Source organism: Pseudophryne corroboree, chromosome 5 (genome assembly GCF_028390025.1).
Source record: "Pseudophryne corroboree isolate aPseCor3 chromosome 5, aPseCor3.hap2, whole genome shotgun sequence".
NCBI classification, from domain to species: Eukaryota; Metazoa; Chordata; class Amphibia; order Anura; family Myobatrachidae; genus Pseudophryne; species Pseudophryne corroboree.
Genome location: NC_086448.1, coordinates 81,740,754 through 81,767,478, shown reverse-complemented (window position 1 = coordinate 81,767,478; position 26,725 = coordinate 81,740,754). Strand labels below are relative to the sequence as shown.

Genomic DNA, 26,725 nt, shown 5'->3' with positions numbered 1-26,725 from the left:
ATTGGACAGATATTGCGCCAGGTCAAGAGACCCTCAGGCAATAGCTGTGGACGCTCTGGTAACACCGTGGGTGTACCAGTCAGTGTATGTGTTCCCTCCTCTGCCTCTCATACCAAAGGTACTGAGAATTATACGGAAAAGGGGAGTAAGAACAATACTAGTGGCTCCGGATTGGCCAAGAAGAACTTGGTATCCGGAACTTCAAGAGATGCTCACGGAGGATCCGTGGCCTCTACCTCTAAGAAGGGATCTGCTTCAGCAGGGACCTTGTATGTTCCAAGACTTACCGCGTCTGCGTTTGACGGCATGGCGGTTGAACGCCGGATTCTAAAAGAAAAGGGCATTCCAGAGGAAGTTATTCCTACCTTGATGAAGGCTAGGAAGGAAGTGACTGTACAACATTATCACCGCATTTGGCGAAAGTATGTTGCGTGGTGTGAGGCCAAAAAGGCCCCAACGGAAGAATTTCAATTGGGTCGATTCTTACATTTCCTGCAAGCAGGATTGTCTATGGGCCTAAAATTGGGGTCCATTAAAGTTCAAATTTCGGCCTTATCAATCTTCTTCCAGAAGGAATTGGCGTCAGTTCCTGAAGTACAAACTTTTGTCAAAGGTGTACTACATATACAACCCCCAATGGTGCCTCCAGTGGCACCGTGGGATTTGAACGTAGTTTTGAATTTTCTCAAATCTCATTGGTTTGAGCCTCTAAAATCGGTAGATTTAAAATACCTTACATGGAAGGTAACCATGTTATTGGCCCTGGCTTCAGCCAGGAGAGTTTCAGAGTTGGCGGCTTTATCGTACAAAAGCCCATATCTGATTTTCCATTCGGACAGGGCAGAACTGCGGACACGTCCTCATTTTCTCCCTAAGGTGGTTTCGGCTTTTCACTTGAACCAGCCTATTGTGGTGCCTGCGGCTACTAGCGACTTGGAGGACTCCAAGTTACTGGACGTTGTCAGAGCATTAAAAATATATATTTCAAGGACAGCTGAAGTCAGAAAATCTGACTCGTTGTTTATATTGTATGCACCCAACAAGATGGGTGCTCCTGCGTCTAAACAGACGATTGCACGTTGGATCTGTAGCACAATCCAATTTGCACATTCTGTGGCAGGCCTGCCACAGCCTAAATCTGTAAAGGCCCACTCCACAAGGAAAGTGGGCTCATCTTGGGCGGCTGCCCGAGGGGTCTCGGCATTACAACTTTGCCGAGCAGCTACGTGGTCAGGGGAGAACACGTTTGTAAAATTTTACAAATTTGATACTCTGGCTAAGGAGGACCTGGAGTTCTCTCATTCGGTGCTGCAGAGTCATCCGCACTCTCCCGCCCGTTTGGGAGCTTTGGTATAATCCCCATGGTCCTGACGGAGTCCCAGCATCCACTAGGACGTTAGAGAAAATAAGAATTTACTTACCGATAATTCTATTTCTCATAGTCCGTAGTGGATGCTGGGCGCCCATCCCAAGTGCGGATTGTCTGCAATGTTTGTACATAGTTATTGTTACAAAAATCGGGTTATTACTATTGTTGTGAGCCATCTTTTCAGAGGCTACTTCATTTGTTGTTATCATACTGTTAACTGGGTTCAGAACACAAGTTGTACGGTGTGATTGGTGTGGCTGGTATGAGTCTTACCCGGGATTCAAGATCCTTCCTTATTGTGTACGCTCGTCCGGGCACAGTACCTAACTGAGGCTTGGAGGAGGGTCATAGGGGGAGGAGCCAGTACGCACCATGTGATCCTAAAAGCTTTATTTAGATGTGCCCTGTCTCCTGCGGAGCCCGCTATTCCCCATGGTCCTGACGGAGTCCCAGCATCCACTACGGACTATGAGAAATAGAATTATCGGTAAGTAAATTCTTATTTTTCTGGGCTATAAAGATAAAGGGGGCATTTTAATTAATGTCTCACCCATGATGCATTGTTCTAGAACAGTGCATTGAGGCCAGCAACATGACTGGGTTTTCCTCACACTTCTTAGAGGTGCTCAGGAAATCTGGTTAAGATGAGTTTCTTTCATAACTTGTGTGCCACTGAATAATATCCCGCAAACTGAATCGCCCGCTTAAGTTGCCCATACACCTAAAGGTTTATTGTCAGATCTGGCTGGTTGGAATGAAAACCTGGTAACGGCTGAGAGCAAATGACAATTGACCATTTGCGCCTAAATGCCGTAAAAACTGACAAATAAAAACGGTCGTTCAGACAAATTGCTTAAATCAAATGGATTTAAGCAATTTGTCTGAACGACCGTTTTTTTTGTCAGTTTTACGGCATTTAGGAGCAAATGGTCAATTGTCATTTGCTCTCCTCCATTACCAGGTTTTCATTCCGACCAGCCAGATCTGACAATAAACCTTTAGGAGTGTGGGCAGCATAATTTTGCGTACTGGTGGAGCAGGTCTTAGAAACATGTTTTTTCTGTTTTGTGTGTGTTGCTGATGTCTCCACTAGGGACTAGCAACGTCACTGAGACACAACTGACGCAGGTTAGAATCTTAGAACCGCTTGACCCATCTAGTCTACACTAAACACATATTAACTCACGCACTAGGGTTCATTTTTTTTGTTGGAAGGCAGGTGACCTATCTGTATATTATTGGACTGTGGGAAGAAACTGGAGCATACAGAGGAAACCCACGCAAGCATGGGGACAATGTACAAACTCCACACATTTAGGGCTCTGGTGGGACTTGAAAACCCATGGGGTGGTCTTCTGTATGCCGAATGTCGGGATCCCGGCGCACAGTATACCGGCGCCGGAATCCCGACACCCGGCATATTGACAACTATTCTCCCTCGTGGGGGTCCACGACCCCCCTGGAGGGAGAATAAAATAGTGTGGCGCGCGTAGCGAGCCCGCAAGGGGCTCCTTTGCGCTCGCCACGCTGTTGGTATGCCGGCGGTCGGGCTCCCGGCGCCGGTATGCTGGCCGCCGGGAGCCTGAGCGCCAGCATACCGTACGACACCCGAACCCATGACCTCAGTGCTGTGAGGCAGTAATGCTAACCATTACACTGTCCGTACCGGTTCTTAATGAATAGGTACGCTTAATACTGGTTTAATTATCAAAATGGCTGCATCCAGTGTTGAAGCCCCATGTTAAATCTGTACTAGTCTTTAAATGGACATTTAAACCTAAAATGCAATTCATTCCAGTGACGTAGGAAAAAAAAAATTGATTAACATTCACAAATATACACGTAAAAATTGAAGTCTGACATTGCCGGTTGTGAGCGGACGTCTCTTTGATCCCATACATCCTTTTCATTTGTGGTCATTTAGGTCTGAAACAACCTGATTTGTCGGGAAAATTGCAGTATGCGTGGGCGCCTTTATAAAAAACCAACCCCACTTACCTTTTTTTTTAAGGTAATGTTTTACATTTTAGTTGTAAGTAACCTTGCTACTTGAAGTTATTTTTAAATAGTCACTATGATATTTCATCAGCCCATTAACCATTGTAAATCATCCATCAAAAAAAACCCCAGATGCACCTGATAAGGGCTAATTTAGAGAACCATTCATTGCAGATCTGCTCTGTAAGCCTCTGCTTTAGGATGTGAGGTTTCTCCCTCATGGACAGTCTGTGTATGGTATAACTGAAAAAAAAAAAGAAATCAAGATTTTCAGACATGAAAAAATATTTTCAGACAGTACTTACAGCTGGTGACCTGTGTCGTCTGCATCGACGACCTTTAGACAGCAGCGGGATTGCTGATGTGGGAGGATTCTAGAAATCCTCTTTTTTCCCTGGCTAATATATGTATAATATATATCTACCAAGTTTCTTGAGAGTCTCAGGACTTGTGCAAAGTCTCATGACAGGGAGACTCTGATCTGTTTTCCATGCACTTTATATCCAAATTACTGGGTGATGGAATGCCATATCTGCTCTGTCTAGCAAGGGTCGGATTTTACACTTGAGAAGTTGGTTAAAGTTTCATAAAGCTTGTTACATTAGAACCCTGTTACAGTGCTGCAGCCAGTCTACAGCGATGTCCGTGTGTTGTGTGGTCGTTCCGGTCTGAGATCACCAATAATTGCTTCTTCTTTTCTTTTCTCCCCCCCCCCCCCAGAGTGGGCAGTATGCTGTGGCTCAACCTGCTAAGAGGCTGAAAGTCGGGTAGAGAGGTGCCAGTCTTGCAACCACCATGGGAAACGTGACTACCAAGTTCCGTAAAGCGTTGATCAATGGGGATGAGAACCTGGCTTACCAAATCTATGAAGGCAACCCTCAGCTGAAAGAGTCACTGGACCCCAACACGTCCTACGGGGAGCCCTACCAGCATAATACCCCGCTGCATTATGCTTCGCGCTATGGCATGTGTCGCCTCCTCCGGTGAGTTGTGATTTTATATTTCAAGAATACTCGAAGCGAACATATTTATTGGTTTATCTGTGCGTAATACAGAGATACATGGTCATTTGTTATTCTCTGATATTGTCTGTCAACAATAGTGTATAAGTCAGATTATCCCAACCACAGTCCTCAAGGCTCACTAACAGTCCAGATTTTTAGGATAGCCATACTTGAACAGAGGTGCCTTAATAAGTACCTCACCATCTTTGCTCAAGCATGGATATCACGAAAACCTGGACTGTTAGAGTGCCTTGAGGACTGAGGTTGTGAAACACTGGTGTAAGTAGTGGTGTGTCCCTCATCTGAAGAAGGAAAGCTGGGAGGAGATGTATTTTATTTAAAGTTAGAGCACGTAGTGGAGTTAGCTAATACCCCTTTTCCACTAGCTCAAAAAACACGGGTAAATGCACGGGGGCGCGCATTTACCCGTGTTTTTGGCAAGTGGAAAAGGGTAAACCCGGATCAAGTGACCCGTGAATCCTACCCGGCTATTTACCTGGGTAGGACACGGGAATGATCCGGGTAGGGTGTAGTGTAAACGGGAGCCGTGTCGATGCGACACGGCTCCCGTTTACACTGTATGGATGGGCGGCGCTGGGAGATCATGTGATCTCCCTGCGCCGCCCCTGCCGTGTAGCTAGAAGCGTCACCAACCCGGCATATGCCGGGTTGTGACTGCTGATGGGAAAGGGGCCGAGCACGGGTCGCAGCAGGGGGCAGCTCCCGTGTCAGGCTCCCGGCTGCGACCCGTGCTCGTAGGTGTAAAAGGGGTATAAGATATGTACCTGAAAGCAGGATGTCCTTTTAGGAGTAGGGTGCTTCTCTATCTTACAGTGGGGCAGATGTATTAAGCCTGGAGAAGTGATAAAGCACCAGCCAATCAGCTCCAATATGTAATTTGGAGCTGATTGGCTGGTGCGTTATCACTTTGCACTTATCACTACTTTATCACTTCTCCAGGCTTAATACATCTGCCCCACTGTATTCTGAGCGGAACCGTTCAGTGTGTGTTGGTAGATTTATACTCTGCGCATTCTACTTAAAGTCACCACAGCAAGCTGACGCAATAGGGTGTTTTTCAGTTTTATTTTGTCATCTCCCACAGATAATTTTTCGCATTTATTTATGAGGAACCACATTTTTTCGCAGGGTCATAAAGAGCAAAACATGGTACATAAAGTAACAAAGGGGGAAATGCACTACAACCAGCGTTCTTTCACACTTGCATCAAACTTTGGCATGTATGGAAGAGTAAGGAGGGCCCTGTTCGCCAGAACCAATGTGAATAGCTGAGTTTTTTTTCTGAGCATTTGAAGCAGTGGAAGTTGGGGGAGAGTCTGATGGAGAGATGGAGAACAATCCATAGAACACTGCATGGTGGGAGTGAGAAGTGGGGAGGAGAGAGAGTGTTCAGTGGCTTGCTGGAGGGGGTGTGAAGAGATATGAGGTTGGAGATGTAGGAGGAAGGGAGAGGAGAGGAGAGTGTACTTTAAGGGCAAATGTTTAAATTGTCTTTAAAAATTGAAAGTATTTTTGACCAAATACATTATTAGTTGAAAGAAGCATTAATCTTTTATTATTATTATTATTATTATTATTATTAATAATTTATTTTATTTTCTCTAACGTCCTAGTGGATGCTGGGGACTCCGTCAGGACCATGGGGATTAGCGGCTCCGCAGGAGACAGGGCACAAAAATAAAGCTTTAGGATCAGGTGGTGTGCACTGGCTCCTCCCCCTATGACCCTCCTCCAAGCCTCAGTTAGGTTTTTGTGCCCGTCCGAGCAGGGTGCAATCTAGGTGGCTCTCCTAAAGAGCTGCTTAGAAAAAGTTTTTAGGTTTTTTATTTTCAGTGAGTCCTGCTGGCAACAGGCTCACTGCAACGAGGGACTTAGGGGAGAAGAAGTGAACTCACCTGCGTGCAGGATGGATTGGCTTCTTAGGCTACTGGACACCATTAGCTCCAGAGGGTTCGAACACAGGCCCAGCCATGGAGTCCGGTCCCGGAGCCGCGCCGCCGACCCCCTTACAGATGCCGAAAAGCGAAGAGGTCCAGAAACCGGCGGCAGAAGACTTTTCAGTCTTCATGAGGTAGCGCACAGCACTGCAGCTGTGCGCCATTGTTGTCACACACTTCACACCAGCGGTCACGGAGGGTGCAGGGCGCTGCAGGGGGCGCCCTGGGCAGCAATGAGAATACCTTGTTCTGGCTAAAAAATACATCACATATAGCCCTTGGGGCTATATGGATGTATTTAACCCCTGCCAGGTCTCACAAACTCCGGAGAAGAGCCCGCCGAAATAGGGGGCGGGGCCTATCTCCTCAGCACACAGCGCCATTTTCCTGCTCAGCTCCGCTGCGAGGAAGGCTCCCAGGACTCTCCCCTGCACTGCACTACAGAAACAGGGTAAAAAAGAGAGGGGGGCACTTTTTTTGGCGTTTTTGATATATATTAAGCTGCTATAAGGGAGACAACACTTCTATAGGGTTGTTCCTATATATTTATAGCGCTTGGGTGTGTGCTGGCAAACTCTCCCTCTGTCTCCCCAAAGGGCTAGTGGGGTCCTGTCTTCGATAAGAGCATTCCCTGTGTGTCTGCTGTGTGTCGGTACGTGTGTGTCGACATGTATGAGGACGATGTTGGTGTGGAGGCGGAGCAATTGCCGGTAATGGTGATGTCACCCCCTAGGGAGTCGACACCGGAATGGATGGCTTTATTTATGGAATTACGTGATAATGTCAGCACATTACAAAAATCAGTTGACGACATGAGACGGCCGGAAAACCAGTTAGTACCTGTCCAGGCGTCTCAGACACCGTCAGGGGCTGTAAAACGCCCTTTACCTCAGTCGGTCGACACAGACCCAGACACGGACACCGAATCTAGTGTCGACGGTGAAGAAACAAACGTATTTTCCAGTAGGGCCACACGTTATATGATCACGGCAATGAAGGAGGCTTTACATATCTCTGATACTGCATGTACCACAAAAAGGGGTATTATGTGGGGTCTGAAAAAACTACCTGTAGTTTTTCCTGAATCAGACGAATTGAATGAAGTGTGTGATGAAGCGTGGGTTAACCCCGATAGAAAACTGCTAATTTCAAAGAAGTTATTGGCATTATATCCTTTCCCGCCAGAGGTTAGGGCGCGCTGGGAAACACCCCCTAGGGTGGATAAGGCGCTCACACGCTTATCAAAACAAGTGGCGTTACCGTCTCCTGAAACGGCCGCCCTCAAGGATCCAGCAGATAGGAGGCTGGAAACTACCCTGAAAAGTATATACACTCATACTGGTGTTATACTGCGACCAGCCATCGCCTCTGCATGGATGTGCAGTGCTGGGGTGGTTTGGTCGGATTCCCTGACTGAAAATATTGATACCCTGGATAGGGACAGTATTTTACTGACTATAGAGCATTTAAAGGATGCATTTCTATATATGCGAGATGCACAGAGGGATATTTGCACTCCTGCATCGAGAGTAAGTGCGATGTCCATATCTGCCAGAAGAAGTTTATGGACGCGACAATGGTCAGGTGATGCGGATTCCAAACGGCATATGGAAGTATTGCCGTATAAGGGGGAGGAATTATTTGGGGTCGGTCTATCGGATTTGGTGGCCACGGCAACAGCCGGGAAATCCACCTTTTTACCCCAGGTCCCCTCCCAACAGAAAAAGACACCGTCTTTTCAGCCGCAGTCCTTTCGTTCCTATAGGAACAAGCGGGCGAAAGGACAGTCATATTTGCCCCGAGGCAAAGGAAAGGGTAAGAGAGTGCACCAAGCAGCTTCTTCCCAGGAGCAGAAGCCCCCCCCGGCTTCTGCAAAGCCCTCAGCATGACGTTGGGGCTTTACAAGCGGACTCAGGGGCGGTGGGGGGTCGACTCAAGAATTTCAGCGCACAGTGGGCTCACTCACAGGTGGACCCCTGGATCCTGCAGATAATATCTCAGGGTTACAGGTTGGAATTCGAGAAGTCTCCCCCTCGCCGGTTCCTAAAGTCTGCTCTGCCAACGTCTCCCTCAGACAGGGCGACGGTATTGGAAGCCATTCACAAGCTGTATTCTCAGCAGGTGATAGTCAAGGTACCCCTCCTACAACAGGGAAAGGGGTATTATTCCACACTATTTGTGGTACCGAAGCCGGACGGCTCGGTAAGACCTATTCTAAATCTGAAATCTTTGAACCTGTACATACAAAAATTCAAGTTCAAGATGGAGTCACTCAGAGCAGTGATAGCGAATCTGGAAGAAGGGGACTTTATGGTGTCCCTGGACATCAAGGATGCTTACCTGCATGTCCCAATTTGCCCTTCACATCAAGGGTACCTCAGGTTCGTGGTGCAAAACTGTCATTATCAGTTTCAGACGCTGCCGTTTGGATTGTCCACGGCACCTCGGGTCTTTACCAAGGTAATGGCCGAAATGATGTTTCTTCTACGAAGAAAAGGCGTATTAATTATCCCTTACTTGGACGATCTCCTGATAAGGGCAAGGTCCAGGGAACAGCTGGGGGACGTAGTAGCACTAACCCAAATAGTGCTGCAACAGCACGGGTGGATTCTGAATTTTCCAAAATCTCAATTGACCCCGACGACACGTCTGCTGTTCCTGGGAATGATTCTGGACACGGTTCAGAAAAAGGTGTTTCTTCCGGAGGAGAAAGCCAAGGAGTTATCCGAACTTGTCAGGAACCTCCTAAAACCAGGGAAAGTGTCTGTGCATCAATGCACAAGAGTCCTGGGAAAGATGGTGGCTTCTTACGAAGCGATTCCATTCGGCAGATTCCACGCACGAACTTTTCAGTGGGATCTGCTGGACAAATGGTCCGGATCGCATCTGCAGATGCATCAGCGGATAACCTTGTCGCCACGGACAAGGGTGTCTCTTCTGTGGTGGTTGCAGAGTGCTCATCTGTTAGAGGGCCGCAGATTCGGCATACAGGACTGGGTCCTGGTGACCACGGATGCCAGTCTGAGAGGCTGGGGAGCGGTCACACAGGGAAGAAACTTCCAGGGAGTATGGTCAAACCTGGAGATGTCTCTTCACATAAATATACTGGAGCTAAGAGCGATTTACAATGCTCTAAGCCTGGCAAAACCCCTGCTTCAGGGTCAGCCGGTGTTGATCCAGTCGGACAACATCACGGCAGTCGCCCACGTAAACAGACAGGGCGGCACAAGAAGCAGGAGAGCAATGGCAGAAGCTGCAAGGATTCTTCGCTGGGCGGAAGATCATGTGATAGCACTGTCAGCAGTGTTCATTCCGGGAGTGGACAACTGGGAAGCAGACTTCCTCAGCAGACACGATCTACACCCGGGAGAGTGGGGACTTCATCCAGAAGTTTTCCACATGATTGTGAACCGTTGGGAAAAACCAAAGGTGGACATGATGGCGTCTCGCCTCAACAAAAAACTGGACAGGTATTGCGCCAGGTCAAGAGACCCTCAGGCAATAGCTGTGGACGCTCTGGTAACGCCGTGGGTGTTCCAGTCAGTGTATGTGTTTCCTCCTCTGCCTCTCATACCAAAAGTACTGAGAATTATACGGCAAAGGGGAGTAAGAACGATACTCGTGGCTCCGGATTGGCCAAGAAGAACTTGGTACCCGGAACTTCAGGAGATGCTCACGGAAGATCCGTGGCCTCTACCTCTAAGACGGGACCTGCTTCAGCAGGGACCGTGTCTATTCCAAGACTTACCGCGGCTGCGTTTGACGGCATGGCGGTTGAACGCCGAATTCTAAGGGAAAAAGGCATTCCGGAAGAGGTCATTCCTACACTGGTAAAAGCCAGGAAGGAGGTGACTGCACAACATTATCACCGCATTTGGAGAAAATATGTTGCGTGGTGTGAGGCCAGGAAGGCCCCCACGGAGGAATTTCAATTGGGTCGATTCCTACATTTCCTGCAAACAGGATTGTCTATGGGCCTCAAGTTGGGGTCCATTAAGGTTCAAATTTCGGCCCTGTCGATTTTCTTCCAGAAAGAATTGGCTTCAGTTCCTGAAGTCCAGACTATTGTAAAAGGAGTACTACATATACAGCCCCCGGTTGTGCCCCCAGTGGCTCCGTGGGACCTTAATGTAGTTTTGGATTTTCTCAAATCCCATTGGTTTGAGCCACTCAAATCGGCGGATTTGAAATATCTTACATGGAAAGTAACCATGCTACTGGCCCTGGCTTCAGCCAGGAGAGTGTCAGAATTGGCGGCTTTATCGTATAAAAGCCCATATCTGATTTTCCATTCGGACAGGGCAGAACTGCGGACGCGTCCTCATTTTCTGCCTAAGGTGGTGTCAGCGTTTCACCTGAACCAGCCTATTGTGGTGCCGGCGGCTACTAGCGATTTGGAGGATTCCAAGTTGCTGGACGTTGTCAGGGCATTGAAAATATATATTTCAAGGACGGCTGGAGTCAGAAAATCTGACTCGCTGTTTATACTGTATGCACCCAACAAGCTGGGTGCTCCTACTTCTAAGCAGACGATTGCTCGTTGGATTTGTAGCACAATTCAACTTGCACATTCTGTGGCAGGCCTGCCACAGCCTAAATCTGTCAAGGCCCATTCCACAAGGAAGGTGGGCTCATCCTGGGCGGCTGCCCGAGGGGTCTCGGCATTACAACTCTGCCGAGCAGCTACGTGGTCGGGGGAGAACACGTTTGTAAAATTCTACAAATTTGATACCCTGGCTAAAGAGGACCTGGAGTTCTCTCATTCGGTGCTGCAGAGTCATCCGCACTCTCCCGCCCGTTTGGGAGCTTTGGTATAATCCCCATGGTCCTGACGGAGTCCCCAGCATCCACTAGGACGTTAGAGAAAATAAGATTTTACTTACCGATAAATCTATTTCTCGTAGTCCGTAGTGGATGCTGGGCGCCCATCCCAAGTGCGGATTGTCTGCAATACTTGTACATAGTTATTGTTACAAAGAAATCGGGTTGTTATTGTTGTGAGCCGTCTGTTCAGAGGCTCCTACGTTGTCATACTGTTAACTGGGTTCAGATCACAAGTTGTACGGTGTGATTGGTGTGGCTGGTATGAGTCTTACCCGGGATTCAAAATCCTTCCTTATTGTGTACGCTCGTCCGGGCACAGTATCCTAACTGAGGCTTGGAGGAGGGTCATAGGGGGAGGAGCCAGTGCACACCACCTGATCCTAAAGCTTTATTTTTGTGCCCTGTCTCCTGCGGAGCCGCTAATCCCCATGGTCCTGACGGAGTCCCCAGCATCCACTACGGACTACGAGAAATAGATTTATCGGTAAGTAAAATCTTATTTTTTTATTATTAAATCCTAAGAAAAAATATTGGCTGTCTTTTGCGGCATTTTTTTTTGCATATTGTTTATTTTCGGGCACTGTTCCACCTTCCCACCTTGGGCCATATTTTCCCGCAGGAGGAAAGGTTGGGGAAGCACTGTCTCTCAGCTGCTCTGCATAGCACAGCCGCTGGTGAATAGATGCCACGCGCACAGCATCTAAACAGTGCGGGGGAGAGCCTGGGGGCAGCTCAGGGAGTGCTGGAAATGTGGGCATGCTGCAGTGCCACACCTCTTTTCAGGGCAGTTGGTCCCTCTTCCCACCTACCATATGTTGGCAGGTATGTAGCGGGGAATTTTACTTCCTGATTAGAACGTATAGAGGTCTCTCTGTAGCCCAGCTAATCATTAATAACACAATAAAGAGGTGTGTGTCTTCGGCTTTTCAGCAGTTGGTCTATTATAAGAAACCGTAGTCTGATCTAATAGACTGCAGTAATCAATCTAATTCTTATATTACAAAACTTTCCTATAGAACATTTATGGGTCTCTATTGTTCAACACATTATTACATTGTAAGTGTTCAACGTTCCAAACATTTCAGTGACTAGTCAGTGGTAACCATTTATAATATAATACGTCCTTCAAATATTGCATGTCTCCAGACTGCAGGTATATAGTAAAAGATCTCCATAGCCTTTCAAAGGGAAGTCTAATCATTCTGGCTGCCTGGGCAGAAGCTGCTTTAATATTAAACCACCAGCATTCTGTATAAAAGAACTATTGGATATTTTCTTTTGATCCATATAACCTGTGTCAGGTAAAGTGTGTATGGAGATTTGATAAGAATGTTGAGACTTGGTATATTTACTGGCATCTGTGATGTATAGTTGTCAGTATCCTGAACGCCGGGATCCTGACAGGCGGTATATTAACCGCATCCCATATAGTTCTAGTAATCTGACTCCTGTAATGTCTGGCTGGAAGATGCTCTGTCTGCTGTCATTCTCATTGCAGGGCATTGTCCTGGAAATTGTGGGTTAGGTGCTACATGGCGCCCCGCCGGAAGGCATCATGTTCTCCTAGAATGTGTGCAGTCTGTGCTGTAACTGGCTGTCGCTCTCGTCACCACCGTTTCCGCTCTCCCTATGTAAAATAATTTGTTCACTCTGGTTTATGTTGCGCTCTGTTGATTTTAAATCCGATCACTCGCTGTCACTATTTTAGGGTCTATTCACCAGATATCACTGAAAAGTAGTCTTATTTACTATTGCAGCTCACCATGGTGATAGAAATTATTTTTACAGGGCTGTTTTTTTAAAATGTGAACTTTCTTTTTTATTTTTTTTAAATCACCGGAGAGAATCTTTAAATCCAGCAAAAACAAAGATCTACCTTTGATAAATAGTAGGTTCCTTAAAATACCCATCTTTAGTTTCATCAGTCTACATCTTCTCTCTTCCTGCAGATTTCTCTCTGTAACTTCCTTTTATTTATTTCTTTTTCTTCTCACTTTTCCCTACTGCTGCTCCTCTCCACAGTCACCTCTTCATCTTTACTTCTCTTATTTGTTTTGCATACACTCTTCTTGCTAAACCTGTTCCTCATTCTGTCAGACCCCCTTCTCTGCGGTATCCGGTCTCTAGGTCAACAGTGTCTAGGTCGATCACTATTGGTCGACAGTAACTACGTCAACAGGGTTTCTAGGTCGACATGTTCTAGGTCAAAAGGTCGACATGAGTTTTTCAAATTTTTTGTTTCTTTTTTTTTTTAACTTTTTCATACTTATCGATCCACGCGGACTACGATTGGGAATAGTAACCTGTGCCTAGCGCAGCTGTAGCGGAGTTAGGCCCCTTGCCCGAAGCCGCGAGCAATGCGAGGGGACACGGTGCACTAACTGGGGTTCCCGGTCACTGTACGGCGAAAACGATACCAAAAAAATACATAAAAAAACTAATGTCGACCTAGTTACTGTCGACCTATGCAGTGTCAACCTGATTACTGTCGACCTACCATACCACACCCCTTCTCTGCGCCTCTCCATCACAGCTACAGAACTCCATCATCCAGAGGGGTTGCATGAGGTGCAATAGATCTGCAGTAAAAAGATAGACCGTCAAATAGGTCGACCCCAAATGGTCGATTTGGTTGACGTAAAAAAACGTCAACATGAAAATGGTCGACACAAAAAGGTAGACACTTTTTTTTGTGTCATTTTAAATGTTTTACCGTATCTGAGACAAATTAAAGAAGAATGGACGCCCCCCCCCCAAAAAAAAACTAGTGTCGACCATTTTCACGTCGATCTTTTGAATTTGCCTACCTTTTACCTGTATACCTTTTGACCCTGTAGACCCTTTGAATTTCAACCATTTGGGGTTGACCTATTGAATGCCTATCTTTTTACTGTCAACTGGATATCAGCTAGTTATGTCTGGGGTTTCCCTATTTATTTCACTTTTAGGGCCTGATTCAGAGATGGACGGTTTTGCACAGGCGCTGCGTCTTTGTACCCAGCGGCTGTGCGAAAATATGCTAATGCCATAGGAGGCATCCTGTGCAGATGCCTCCTGCCGGCTTTGTGACCCGCTGCTGCTGCCAAGCACACAGCATTGATCACAGTGCGGGACTATCAGTTATCTGAGTAATTCTCAAGTTACTCAGGGTGGCCGGTGTTTTCTCTATCATCCATAAGGGATACTGGGAACACTTAATATGATGTGGTATAGATGGGGCCCAAAGGAGCTGGTGCACTTTAAATTTCTTCCACAGGGTGTGCTGGCTCCTCCCCTCTATGCCCTCCCTCACAGCTCTGTTTAGAAAGATGTGCCCTCAGGAGAGGATGCACACTCTGGAGCTCCAGAGAGTTTTCTTCAGTTTATTTTCATTATTTATTATTTTCAGGTATGCTGTTGGGCAACAGCCTACCTGCACCGAGGGAGCCTGGGGAGTGGGGGTGGGGGACCGACACCAGCCGCCTGGAGGTGCTGAGTCAGATCTTGCTGACAGGACAACGGTCAGTGTACCTCAGGCGTTGCGCTCTCGCGCACACACCCGCAGCACGCCGCACACGCCCAGCATAGAACCTGAAGATCAGAAGAGTGGTGAGTGTTGCCGGTGGGTCCCGCTAGCGGGGTCCCCCCGTTTCTTGGTGCGGCGAGGACGCTGGGCGAGCATACGGACTCCCTCTTGGGTGATCCCATAGCCCCCCGCGAAGACTGGCAACGCAGTGGAAATAGGTGATGGGGCTTCATTTCACACACTATGAGGAGACTTTTGCCAGTATAAAGATTACTATAGCTCTGGCGCCATTGCAGGGGGCGGAGCCATCTCAGAGCGGGACTACAGGGTTCCTGGCACCATTTCTCTGCATACAGACCCTGCAGCAAATTGCCTGCTCCTCCAGGGATACTCCCAACAACCTACACTCGGTACAGGAGTTATTATAAGGAGGAGAGCCGCGGTAGGAACCTTAAACGGGCTCCTAACACATAAACTAACCATATAACCTTGCATTCTTACTGAGTTTGTAAATAATAATAATAATCATTTTATTTATATAACGCTCTTTCTCCAATAGGACTCAAGGCGCTTAACAGATACCTAGCATAATATAGTACAGAAAATAATAAAGTACAGAAAAGCTTTTCAGAAAATACAGAAGCATGTAGATACTAAAGGGACATTATGGAAATGCTTGAGTAAACAGGAAGGTCTTGAGTCTACTTTTGAAGGATTCTATAGTTGGGGCCTCTCGCACTGTGCGGGGAAGTGAGTTCCATAGAGTCGGAGCCGCATGACTAAAAGCTCGACCCCCAGATGAATTACGGGAGATTCTAGGTACTGCTGAAAGACCTTCATCTACAGATCACAGTAATCGAGTGGGGCAGTATGGGGTCAGAAGCTGCTTCAGGTACCTTGGGCCCTGGTCATGTAGTGCTTTGAAACTCAGTAAGCCAATCTTGAAGATGATTCGCCATCTTACTGGCAGCCAGTGAAGGGAGTAGAGTATGGGTGTTATGTGGCTAGAATGGGTCTGGTTGGTTAATAGCCTCGCAGCTGTGTTTTGCACCAGCTGTAAGCGGTGCACTTCTTTTGCTGGGAGACCAAAGTAGAGGGCATTACAGTAGTCTAATCGAGATGATACAAATGCATGGATGACTTTTGGCAGATGATCTGAGGGAATTAAGTGCTTGATTCTGGCTATGTTCCTCAGGTGAAAGGAATGAGGATTTGATTGTGGCTGATATCTGATGTTTAAGTGTCAAGCCACCGTACAGGACAATGCCAAGATTCCGCACACGATCATTGATTTGTAATTCTGAATCCCCGAGTGTAAGTCCAGTTGGTTGGCTGGTGTGCTGGTCCCTCCTCTCTGGGTCTCTCTCCACACATACTGGGCTGGGCAGGCTTGCTTGTAGCACTTGTCTGTTGGGAAAGATGGTGGCCTCCTTTGGGGCCATTCAATTTGGCAGATTCCATGCTAGGACTTTCCAACTGGATCTCCTGATGAAGTGGTCGGGTTCGCATCTGCAGATGCACCAGATCATACATCTATCACCGCAGGCCAGGATTTCTCTTATGTGGTGGTTGCAGCTCTCCAACCTCTTGGAGGGGCGGAGCTTCGGAATCCAGGATTGGATTCTCTTGACCACGGACACCAGCCTTCGGGGCTGGGGAGCGGTCTCCCAAGGGGCACAGTATTCAGGGCTGGTGGACAAGCCTCCTTTCCTATAAACATACTGGAACTCGGAGCGATATACAATGCTCAGCTGCAGGGAGCTCATCTGCTCCAAGGTCAAGCCATTCAGGTTCAATCAGACAATCGACATGGAGGGACAAAGAGCAGGGCCTGCATGCGGGAGGTATCCAAGATACTCCTCTATGTCAAAAGGAATGCAAAGGCGGTATCGGCCATGTTCATTCCAGGAGTATACAACGGAGAGGGACTTTCTCAGTCATCACGACCTCCACCCAGGAGAGTGGGGTCTCCATCCGCAGGTGTTTCGGCTGATAACAGATCTGTGGGGCTATCCGCAGATCGATCTGATGGCTTCTCGACTCAACAACAAGCTTCAGTGCTATCGTTACAGGACGAGGGAACTGGCAGCGGCAGTGGACGCGCTGACAACACCGTGGGTTTACCGGCTTGTGTACCTGTTTCCTCTGATTCCGTTGCTCCCTGAGATTCTAGAAAGAATCAGAAGAGAGGGAGTTCAGGCAATTCTCATGGTCCCTGACTGGCCTCGAAGGGTTTGGTACGCGGATCTTCTGGCCATGGCATTAGAAGACCCCTGGCCCCTTCCACTAAGGGAGGATCTTCTTCAGCAACGACCGTTTGTCTACCTGGACTTACGGCGGCTTCGTTTAATGGCATGGTGGTTGAGCGGAATCTTCTAGCTGGTAAGGGTAATCCGGGTAAGGTTATTACCACCGTGATTCAAGCCAAGAAGGCTGTCACGTCGAAGCATTAAAACCATATCTGGAACAGATACGACTCCTGGTGTGAGGCCTGAAATTATACAACTGCGGATTTCAACCTGGGGCGCTTTTTGTGTTTCTTAACAGGCTGGTGTGGATATAGGCCTAAAGGTTGGTCTCCATAAAGGTGTAGATTTCGGCCTTGTCCATTTTCTTCCAGAAGAAATTAGCTGCTTTGCTTGCAGTACAGACGTTTTTGCAGGTTGTCCTTCGCATCCAGCCTCCCTTTGTGCCTCCTACGGCACCTTGGTATCTCACCGTGGTTCTGAACTTTGTACAGTCCTCTTGGTTTGAGCCTCTGATATCGGTTGAGGACAAGTACCTTACGTGGCAGACGGTTATGCTCTTGGCCTTGGCTTCCGCTAGGCGAATTTCAGAACTTGGCGCTTTGTCCTGTAGGATTCCCTACCTGGTCTTTCATGTGTACAGAGCGGAACTCAGGACTCGACAACAGTTCCTGCCTAAGGTGGTTTCTGCATTCCACCTAAATCAGCCTATCGTGGTTCCGGCGGCTTCGGCCACTTCCTCACTTCCGGAGTCCTTGGATGTGGTTCGAGCCCTGAAGATTTGCATCAAGAGGACTACTGCTGTCCGAAAATCGGATGTCCTCTTTGTGCTGTATGATGCTCACAAGAAGGCTCTATCTGCTTCAAAGCAGTCTATTGCACGTTGGATTAGGCTTACTATTCACCAGGCCTACGCTTCGGCGGCCTTGCCTATTGCTCGGTCGGTCAAGGATCACTCTACCAGGTCTGTGGGTTCTTCCTGGGTTGCTGCTCATGGTGTCTCTGCCTTGCAACTGTGTCAGGCCGCTACCTGGCCAGGGACAAACATGTTTGTCAAGTTTTACAGGTTTTATACCCTGGCTACAGAGGATGTCCAGTTTGGACATTCAGTGCTGCAGGCGTCTCGGCATGTTCCCACCCGTTCTGGGAGCTTTGGGACATCCCCATCGTATTAAGTGTCCCCAGTATCCCTTATGGATGATAGAGAAAATTAGTATTTTAATTACCTATCGGTAAATCCTTTTCTCGTAGTCCATAAGGGATACTCGGCGCCTCTGTGCTTCGACTTTCCTGCAAGTTATTGTTCTTGGGTGAAGTTGTTACACAGCTGTTGCTGTTTTCTGGTTTCACTAGCGGTTGCTAGTGTGTTTGTTCTGCTTGTGCTGGTTCGTTAATCTCGCCACTCTTGTACTGTCATGTTTCCTCCTCTCAAGTATGTCTGTCTCCTTCGGGCACAGTTTTCCTAGACTGAGCTGTGAGGGAGTGCATAAAGGGGAGGAGCCAGCACACCCTGTTGAAGTGCACTGGCTCCTTTGGACCCCATCTATACCCCTTCGTATTAAGTGACCCAGTATCCCTTATGGACTACGAGAAAAGGATTTACTGGTAGGTAATTTAAAATCCTGTTTTCTCGCAGCCAGGGCTAGTGAAACTGTATCCAAGAAAGCAGACACCGGCCTAGGTACGCCCAGAAAACCGGGCTGCCACTCCCCCGCTTCCTGAAACGCTTGCCATTGCAGCTCCTTCCCCGCCCCCAAACTGCTTAGGGGGCAGTGTGATCGTGGTTTCAGACGGAGATCTGCATGTGTGCAGTACAGGTCCTGGGCATGCGCAGATCTCCAAAACATCGGACATGTGCCTAGACCAATGGGTTTATATACATCTATAACTCTGGATCTTAATTAACACGATACATAAGCTGCACACCACATCTGTGTCACAGCTAGAAGGGAGCCATCAGTTTACACTGAGAACCATTAATACATTGGGAAGCAGTCAGTACATTTGTATTGACTGCAGATGTTAAGGAAGCAATCAGTGGTTGCTCACTGCATGATGCTGCCATACTTACCACATTGTTCCTTCACTAGGCTGGTTGTTTTATGCTGTATTTTCTAAGTGCACTGTCCTCATAAACAATATAATTCCCTTAACTGTCCCTTCAGCCTGGCAATCGGGATGACCGCGATCTGCGACCGATGCCAGAATCCTGACATCACTCGGAATCACGGCGCCGGAACACTGACTTTCGACATCCCGAAGGCAAGTATTGTGGTCACTACTAAGGTTAGGGGGGTGGGGGTTAGCCGCAGCCGCCAACCCCCGACTCTTAGCCCTAGCTGACACCGCAGGTGATTTATGATAGGGGACATGGGAGGGGTAAAATGAGTACCCCATCTCCTGTCGGCATGCACGGTGTCGGTCATGTGACCGCCGGCATCCCATCCGCTGGTAACATATACCACACCCGTTCTTTCACTGGGCTATTCACCCCATATGGTACCTGGAGTGATAGCACGGGGGTGCAAATGGGCAACTCTGGCTAGTGTGTAGGTTAGTTCTGGAATCCATCTGAGATGGGGGGGGGGGGCAGTGTTACTAGATTGTTTTGAGGCATGTATATTTAAATAATTATATTATATGATATGTGACCCTTGAAGTGTATCGGATTACCCATCGTCTGATTTATTATTGGCGGTCGACAGCAGCTGGTTTACAGTTACCACACACACACTTTCCCCACCAGGAGCTACAACTGCTGTTACTCTGCCTCATGCACCAAGTGTTCCGAGAAACTGGCATCATTATGATGTTCATACTTTAAAAGACCTCGCTGTCTGGCCAGCTTCTATGGGTTACATCACAGTCTTTGTAATGTAGGAATTTCCCAATGTCTACGTGCCGAATTCCTGTGTAAGCCGTCCTTCCAAGAAAGTCTCCAGGTTGGAGCTCCGTGAACTGTCTGCAGTTTTTGCGCAATGTTCCCTCTGGGTCTTATAAAAAGTAGGTTCCAGGCCACCTGCGAATCGCACTTTTACCAATGTCATTACCAATGTTGTACAGTTTCTTCTGCCCTCATTTAAGGCATTGCAAACTCTGCTAAATGCGTGGAAATGGAATGTGGAGAATGTGTGCTCCAAACCACACCGTGCAGCCAGTCTGTAATTAAGTTAAATAAATTGTGTGAATATTTACCTCCTACTCCAGATTCTTTTTTTTTTTTTTTTTTTTAGTTCTGCGTTTAAATGCAAAGCTCCAAAAACCTATTTTAAGGGGACGTGGGAAGTGCGAGACTAGTCCTTGCTAGAAGTAATTATTTTTTCGTTTGACTCATTGAGAATGCCGATCAGTAAGAGTTTTCCCATGTCACGCTGCAGACAGGAACGTCTGGTGATTATACTGCCGCCTGTGCGGCCAACCGGATCCACGGTCCTGTTTCCTACGCGACTGTCGGAGACGGTTGCTTACTTTGCGTTCAGTCTCTAACAGAAGTCAGTCCTGACTAAACACTTGTTGGTGCGTCCTTAGTTTGAGCCATAATACATTATTGTCCTCAATATCTTTTGATCCACTTTCTCATTCATACGTATGAGAACCTGTGTATTTATTTCAAGAGCCTGATATAAGTGTTTGATGATTTTTCATTTACAGTTATTACAAGGTTGCTGAATGTAGCATTACAAAGCGGCAGGCCTGTCTGTGACTTAGATTTTCCCTGATCTGTTCTAATGAGGAGGGACACGATTGTTGGGTAACACGTAATTTGATAGCTGCAGATGATAAGATGAGAACGGAACAGTGGTGCCTACACAGAACTCATATATTTCAAATGAATAAATGACAGCGTATAATCACATCAGTCTCTGGCTAGATGTCTGCTCGTCTCGCCACGTCTGCAGAGCATCACTCCGGAGTGTGTTTTACGTTTGCGGAGCACGAGCAACCCCCTTTATGGGCTCTGACAAGGCGACATTTTACAAAGCTTCTCTGCCTGGCACACCTGTTTCGTGAGGCACTTTCTACTCTGCTTAATTAATATTTGTAATTGTGGCACTGTAATTGTAAAGAAATAAAACAAGATTTTTTTTTTTTTTGCCTACCAAATTTGCGTAGTTGTTGACTTCCATTGGGCACAGTTCAATTCGAAGACAGTTTGAATAGCGCCGGGAATTAGCTACCGGGGCTATTCAATACAGTGCCCTGTGACACCTGACGACGGGATATCTTCTCGCACCCCCGGAGGGGTGCGAGCAGAAGTACAACAAAAGTGCCAGCAAAAGCTGATTTCTGCCCTTAGCGTGGTGGAAACAGCGTCGCGCCAGACACTTAAGTCTGAGAATGACGGTTCTCCCTAAAAACACAGTTTAGTCCAGTAGAACGGGCACTCTCCGACTTACCACTGCACTGCACTGCATTGAATAGCCCCGGGAGCTAATAACCGGTACTATTCAACTGTCTTCGGATTGAATCGTGCCCATTGTTTTCTTGTAGAAATGTGTTTTGGTTTCCATTTAATGCGGGTCTACATCCACACTGTCGCTTTACTAGGAAGCTAGCCAAGATCCCCAATATCGATTTTTTTATTTTATTTATTTATTTCCTCACACCCCAATTACTGACATCAATGCGGTGTGCCGGTCCGGAGCCACCCAAAGATTCCTGCCGACATCGCGTCTTTTCACTCCACCACATGCAAGTTATTTATTTATATACCAGTTATTTATATAGCACACATATATACTGCAGCGCTTTACTGAGAGTATTTGGCCATTAAAAACAGTCTGTGCCCAATGCAGCTTACAATCCTATAGTATATAGCTTTAGAATACGTACCCTGTTACTCACAAGAAATTAGGCTAAGCCATGGGTCTTCAACCTGCTGCTCTCCAGCTGCTGTGAAACTACACATCCCAGCATGCCCTGCCACAGTTTGGCTATTAAGGCATGCTAAAACTGAAGCAGGGCAGGCTGGGATAGTTCCACAGCAGCTGGAGAGCCGCAGGTTGAAGACCCATGGGTTAAGCAAAGGACGCAAAGCCAGTGCGCTACCTCGACACAGGAGCCTACGTGTAAGAGAGCCGGCTCGGCCTTTCCTCAGAGAACATGTGTTCCGTCATCTGCCTCTATTCCCGGTGCTGGCTGATATAGATTTGATGGACGTTTCCTAAAAATACAACATTGCAGTCAGATTTTAATATCCTTTACCCTCAAAACACCCCCATTTAGTACCGTTTTGTGGCAGGCAGCAGTTAAAAGCTGCCGAATTTACATTCGTACTAAAGGCTGTGCCCAACCCCTTTCCATCTGCTTCTTGTCAAGCCCTTCCGTGAGCAGTGATCTGGGGCCTGGTACGGTCTGTCGGTACAAGACCGTAATGCGTGCCAGATCCTGATTAGTGGGATATTAGAAACCGTTTCACGGTCATTTGTTTTTGTGCCAGTTTTTTCCATATATTTTTCTTAATTTAATTATTTTATTTTTTTTGTCTTGAAAGCTGCAATTATTTTATTGAAACATGTGATTGGTACTCGCCCCCACCCCCACACCCCTGCCATATTCCTTCACAAACTACGTCTGATGTTATTTTGGCTCAGGCCACAAAATGGCTGTATCCCCTATATGTTTTTCAGGTTCATTTAACCACTCAACTGGCGTGGTCACATCTGATGCAGCGGTTCAGGGAAGCCCTCTGGCAGCTGCTGGAAGCAGATCTTCCTGCAGCCACCAGGCTCAGCCCATCCGGCTGGCCCTCAGTTGCCACAGCAACTTCCCCATCTGCTCTTTCCTGCCAGTCAGACTACAGACAGTGGGCAATCCTAAAAGACTTGCCCGCCAGCAGCTGTGGGCAGATTGTCTTCCTGCAGCCTGTATTCAAGGAGCTCAGGACAGCTTCAGCCTTCCTGCTACAGCGCAGTTATGCCTCCCCTCCTCTCCCAGGCAGCACACAGAGTAAAGTTGCATACACACTAAGCGATTTTTTTTTTTTAAGACGGTATCGCTTATTTTTACCCTCCTGAGCGATATCGATTACAATATCGCCCAGTGTGTATGCTGCAAGCGATGCCTGATGCCCTCTCGTAATGACCCCCGCTGTCGTCTGTGCATGTAGCTCAATCTGACCATATCGTCAGATGCTGCATGTTCGGGCCGGCTGCGGCTAAACATCACTGTGCAATATCACTAGCGATATCACACAGTGTGTATGCACACTGTCGGCATCCCGACCCGGGAGGGGATACACTAGACGACATTGCTCATGAAGCAAATTGTCTAGTGTGTATGAACCTTAAGGTTTTGTTTGTTTGTTTAAACTGTATAAAATATTTTTTTCCAAAATGGTTGACTTTTTTCCCCCCCAATCAAATTGCATAAAAATTAGCTGTTTAGGGGTCTATTTACTAAGCCTTGGATGGACATAAAGTGGATGGAGATAAAGTACCAGCCAATCAGCTCCTAACTGTAATTTTTCAAACCCAGCCTGTAACATGGCAGTTAGGAGCTGGTTGGCTGGTACTTTATCTCCATCCACTTTATGTCCATCCAAGGCTTAGTAAATAGACCCCTAAATCCTGATTCAGCATTATTTAAAAAAATAAATAAATACTGAATCATGTTTATTTAGCTATTTCTAACCTAAATTGATGATCATAACAAAAAATATGACTATTATTGAAAATGTACTTTTGCGCTCTAATTTGGAAATAAGTGATATCTTATCAGTAGGGGAAAATAATAAAATGTTCATTTGTACACACAATGGTAAAGTGAACTTATGGCCTCTTACCAAACAAGCCGGCCTACTCTTACGTAATATCGTTTCACTGTACAGAATCAATTACAGTGTATTAGCTCATTATTGTATTGCCCATGTTTACTTCCTGCTCATATAATTGTGTCCTTTCCTCATTTAATTACAGAGCTTCTGTTTTTCTTCTTGCAAAATGATTTAAACTACTTAATCTTGCAGTGCAGGCACATAATGTTTTCCCAGAGTTATTCATTGTGCCTACTGATGGCTGAGACTTTGCAGAGAACCTCAATGTCTTCTTAGAATGATTGGGAAATTAGGATGGTTGTATCTGCTTGCTGCAGGGTAATTGGCAGGAGCACCTTTCCACTACATAGAATGAAGGATAATAATTACTAATAATGCAGCTTCTCCGGTCACTAGATCGTTGTGACTCTTTCTGAGGCATGAGGTACACACACAGTACCATGTGCTTGCTCATATTGGGGGTCATTCCGAGTTGATCGCTAGCTGAAATTGTTCGCTGCGCAGCGATGATGCAAAAAAATGGCACTTCTGCGCATGCGGTGCAGTGCGCACGCGCAACGTACTTTCACAACCGCCGATGTAGTTTTACACAAGGTCTAGCGAAGCATTTCTGTCGCACTGCTGGCCGCAGAGTGATTGATAGGAAGAGGGCGTTTCTGTGTGTCAACTGACCGTTTTCATGGAGTGTTCGAAAAAACGCAGGCGTGCCAGAAAAAACGCAGGCGTGGCTGGGCGAACGCAGGGCGTGTTTGTGACGTCAAATCCGGAACTGAACAGTCTGAAGTGATCGCAAGCGCTGAGTAGGTCTGAAGCTACTCTGAAACTGCACAATTTTTTATTTTTTTTTGTAGTCGCTCTGCAATCCTTTCGTTCGCACTTCTGCTAAGCTAAAATACACTCCCAGTTTGCACGGCTGCTAAAAACAGCTAGCGAGCAATCAACTCGGAATGACCCCCATTGTGCGCATTATTACCTGCCCTAGAGAATCATCATACAATCTTAATACAGGTATCTCTCACATCCAATCTGGGGGACAGTGCTCACCATGGGGTATAGAGGGCACTGCGAGGAGTCGGCATATCAAACTACACTTGTTTGAAAGCTGACCGCTCCCCTCTACACCCTATAAGCACACTGCAACTACAGGAATCAGACTAACTTATAGACTGTGCAGTAGGCACCAACTTCATCTCGTTGCAGGAGCAGTTCAGTGATTTTTGTTTATGCTTTAAAAATGCTGCTGTTTTATGTTTTTGGATTGGAAGTTTTTGGATTATTTTTTTTAATAAGAACTTGGGGGCAGGGGTGCAGGTACAGTATGAGCACTATGTGCTCCGTTCCACCGCACCAGCTCCCATTTTTTTTCCAGGTCCCCTCCGTGGGTCTTTTTTGAGGATCATTGGTTGCTTCGCAGTTCCTGGTGTTTTTGGTCCTTCTGTTTTACACCAGGGCCTTCCAGGACATGCACAAACAGGTGTTGACAAAACTGTCAGTACTTCAGTGCATGTGCTTGTTAGGGAGGATGGTATCCTGTTTTGAGGATGTTCCCTACGCACGTTTCTATGTTCTGACTTTTCAGGCTCAGTTGCTGGTCCAGTGGTCCAGGTCAAATGCCCACCTGGAGACCTGAAAACTTCAGACTGTCCCCAGCAACTCATCAGTCCCTACTTTTAAATCTAGGGGTCAGTTAGCAGCTGGTTGGCTGGTACTTTATCGCCATCCACTTTATCTCTATCCAGGGCTTAGTAAATAGACCCCTTAATTTAGTGTAGGCGGTATTGTAAAACCTCCTTTGAGCATCGCTATTCTGTTGAGTTTTAGTATTTTGCATGGAAAGTGGCTTTTCTGTTGCCCATTTCTTCTGCATGATTTTGTTTGAGCTGGTAGCTCTCTCATGCCAGTCTCCATATTTGATTTATCACCAGGATAGGGCTGTTCTGTGGGTACACAGTCTTTTCAGCCCAAAGTGTTATCTCGTTTTCATTTAAGTCAGGAAATTGTTACTCCTGCCATGTCTCAGGTTTTGTTGTAAGGTGAAGGAGATGACTTGTGGTTGCTCGGCTTCCTTGTAAAAAGGCAAACAAAAAAGTTTGTCTTGTGTCCAAGGTATGTCTGTAGTGTGATGGGTACAGCGGACATACAGTACATCAGGCATACGTTTCAGAACATGTTTTTGAGATCGGGCTCAGATCAGGGAGCAGCTCTTGGGCGGCAGCTGTGAAGAAGGCTTTCCTTCCGGTCAGAGCGTCTAAGTGTCCAAACACGTGGTTTCAGTCCTCTGGGAGATTCATTGGTCATCTGAGTAACTGTCATATTACTCAGGATGACGCAGTCTCTTGCCTCGGCACGCCCCTGTTTTCCGAAACGCTGTCTGTCGGAGATGTATGCAAATTAGTTTGCATACATGTCTGAGTCAGGCCCAGGCGTCTGGCTCTGAAGGGGGACATTTAAAGGTGACTGCAGTCCGGTATTATTGTCCCAGTACTAGAGGAACACAAAGTCCTGGCCTTTTATTCGAATATATCACTGGTTGAGAAGCTACAGCATACCTATGGGGTACTGGAACTATGGGGTTGATGTATCAAGTAGTGAAAACAGTGTAGAATGGACTAGTGGAGAAGTTTCCATAGCAACCATCTGCTAATACCATCGATTTTATAGAATGTACTTGATAAATGCGGTTTCATAACTCTGGCTGATATTCGCAATTTCTCCACTCTTTTCACTGCTTGATAACTGTACATCATCCCTTAAGCGCTTTAATTAAAAGTCTAGGAAATTGATATCTATTAAATTAATACATTTATTACAATTACACTTTATAAAATTATAACCACATTTAAATGTTGCCAAGTAGTTTCGTGGCCAGATAAAGTCTGTGCTGGAATTCCAAGGTAATTATATCTTAATAATTTATAGTAGAGGTGTGGTATTCCTTATACACGTTTTCCTATTAAACACTATAGTCATGATATCAGAACTCTCTTGTCTATACAGATATTTGTAAACCAATACATTATAGAACTATAGTCTTACTATAAAACCA

The 26,725-nt window shown here is 46.6% G+C and overlaps 1 protein-coding gene across 2 annotated transcripts in view; it reads left to right on the top strand.

Moving 5' to 3' along the window:
- ANKIB1 (ankyrin repeat and IBR domain containing 1) overlaps window positions 1-26,725 on the top strand; it is a 220,438-nt gene that overhangs the window by 60,206 nt on the left and 133,507 nt on the right. For both annotated transcript variants that reach the window (XR_010177583.1, XM_063921412.1), the window contains exon 2: window positions 4,088-4,350. Coding sequence is in view for 1 of the 2 variants with exons in the window: in XM_063921412.1 (XP_063777482.1) it covers window positions 4,163-4,350 (188 nt within the window). In the remaining variant the exon portion in view is untranslated. The remainder of the gene's footprint in view (window positions 1-4,087; window positions 4,351-26,725) is intronic.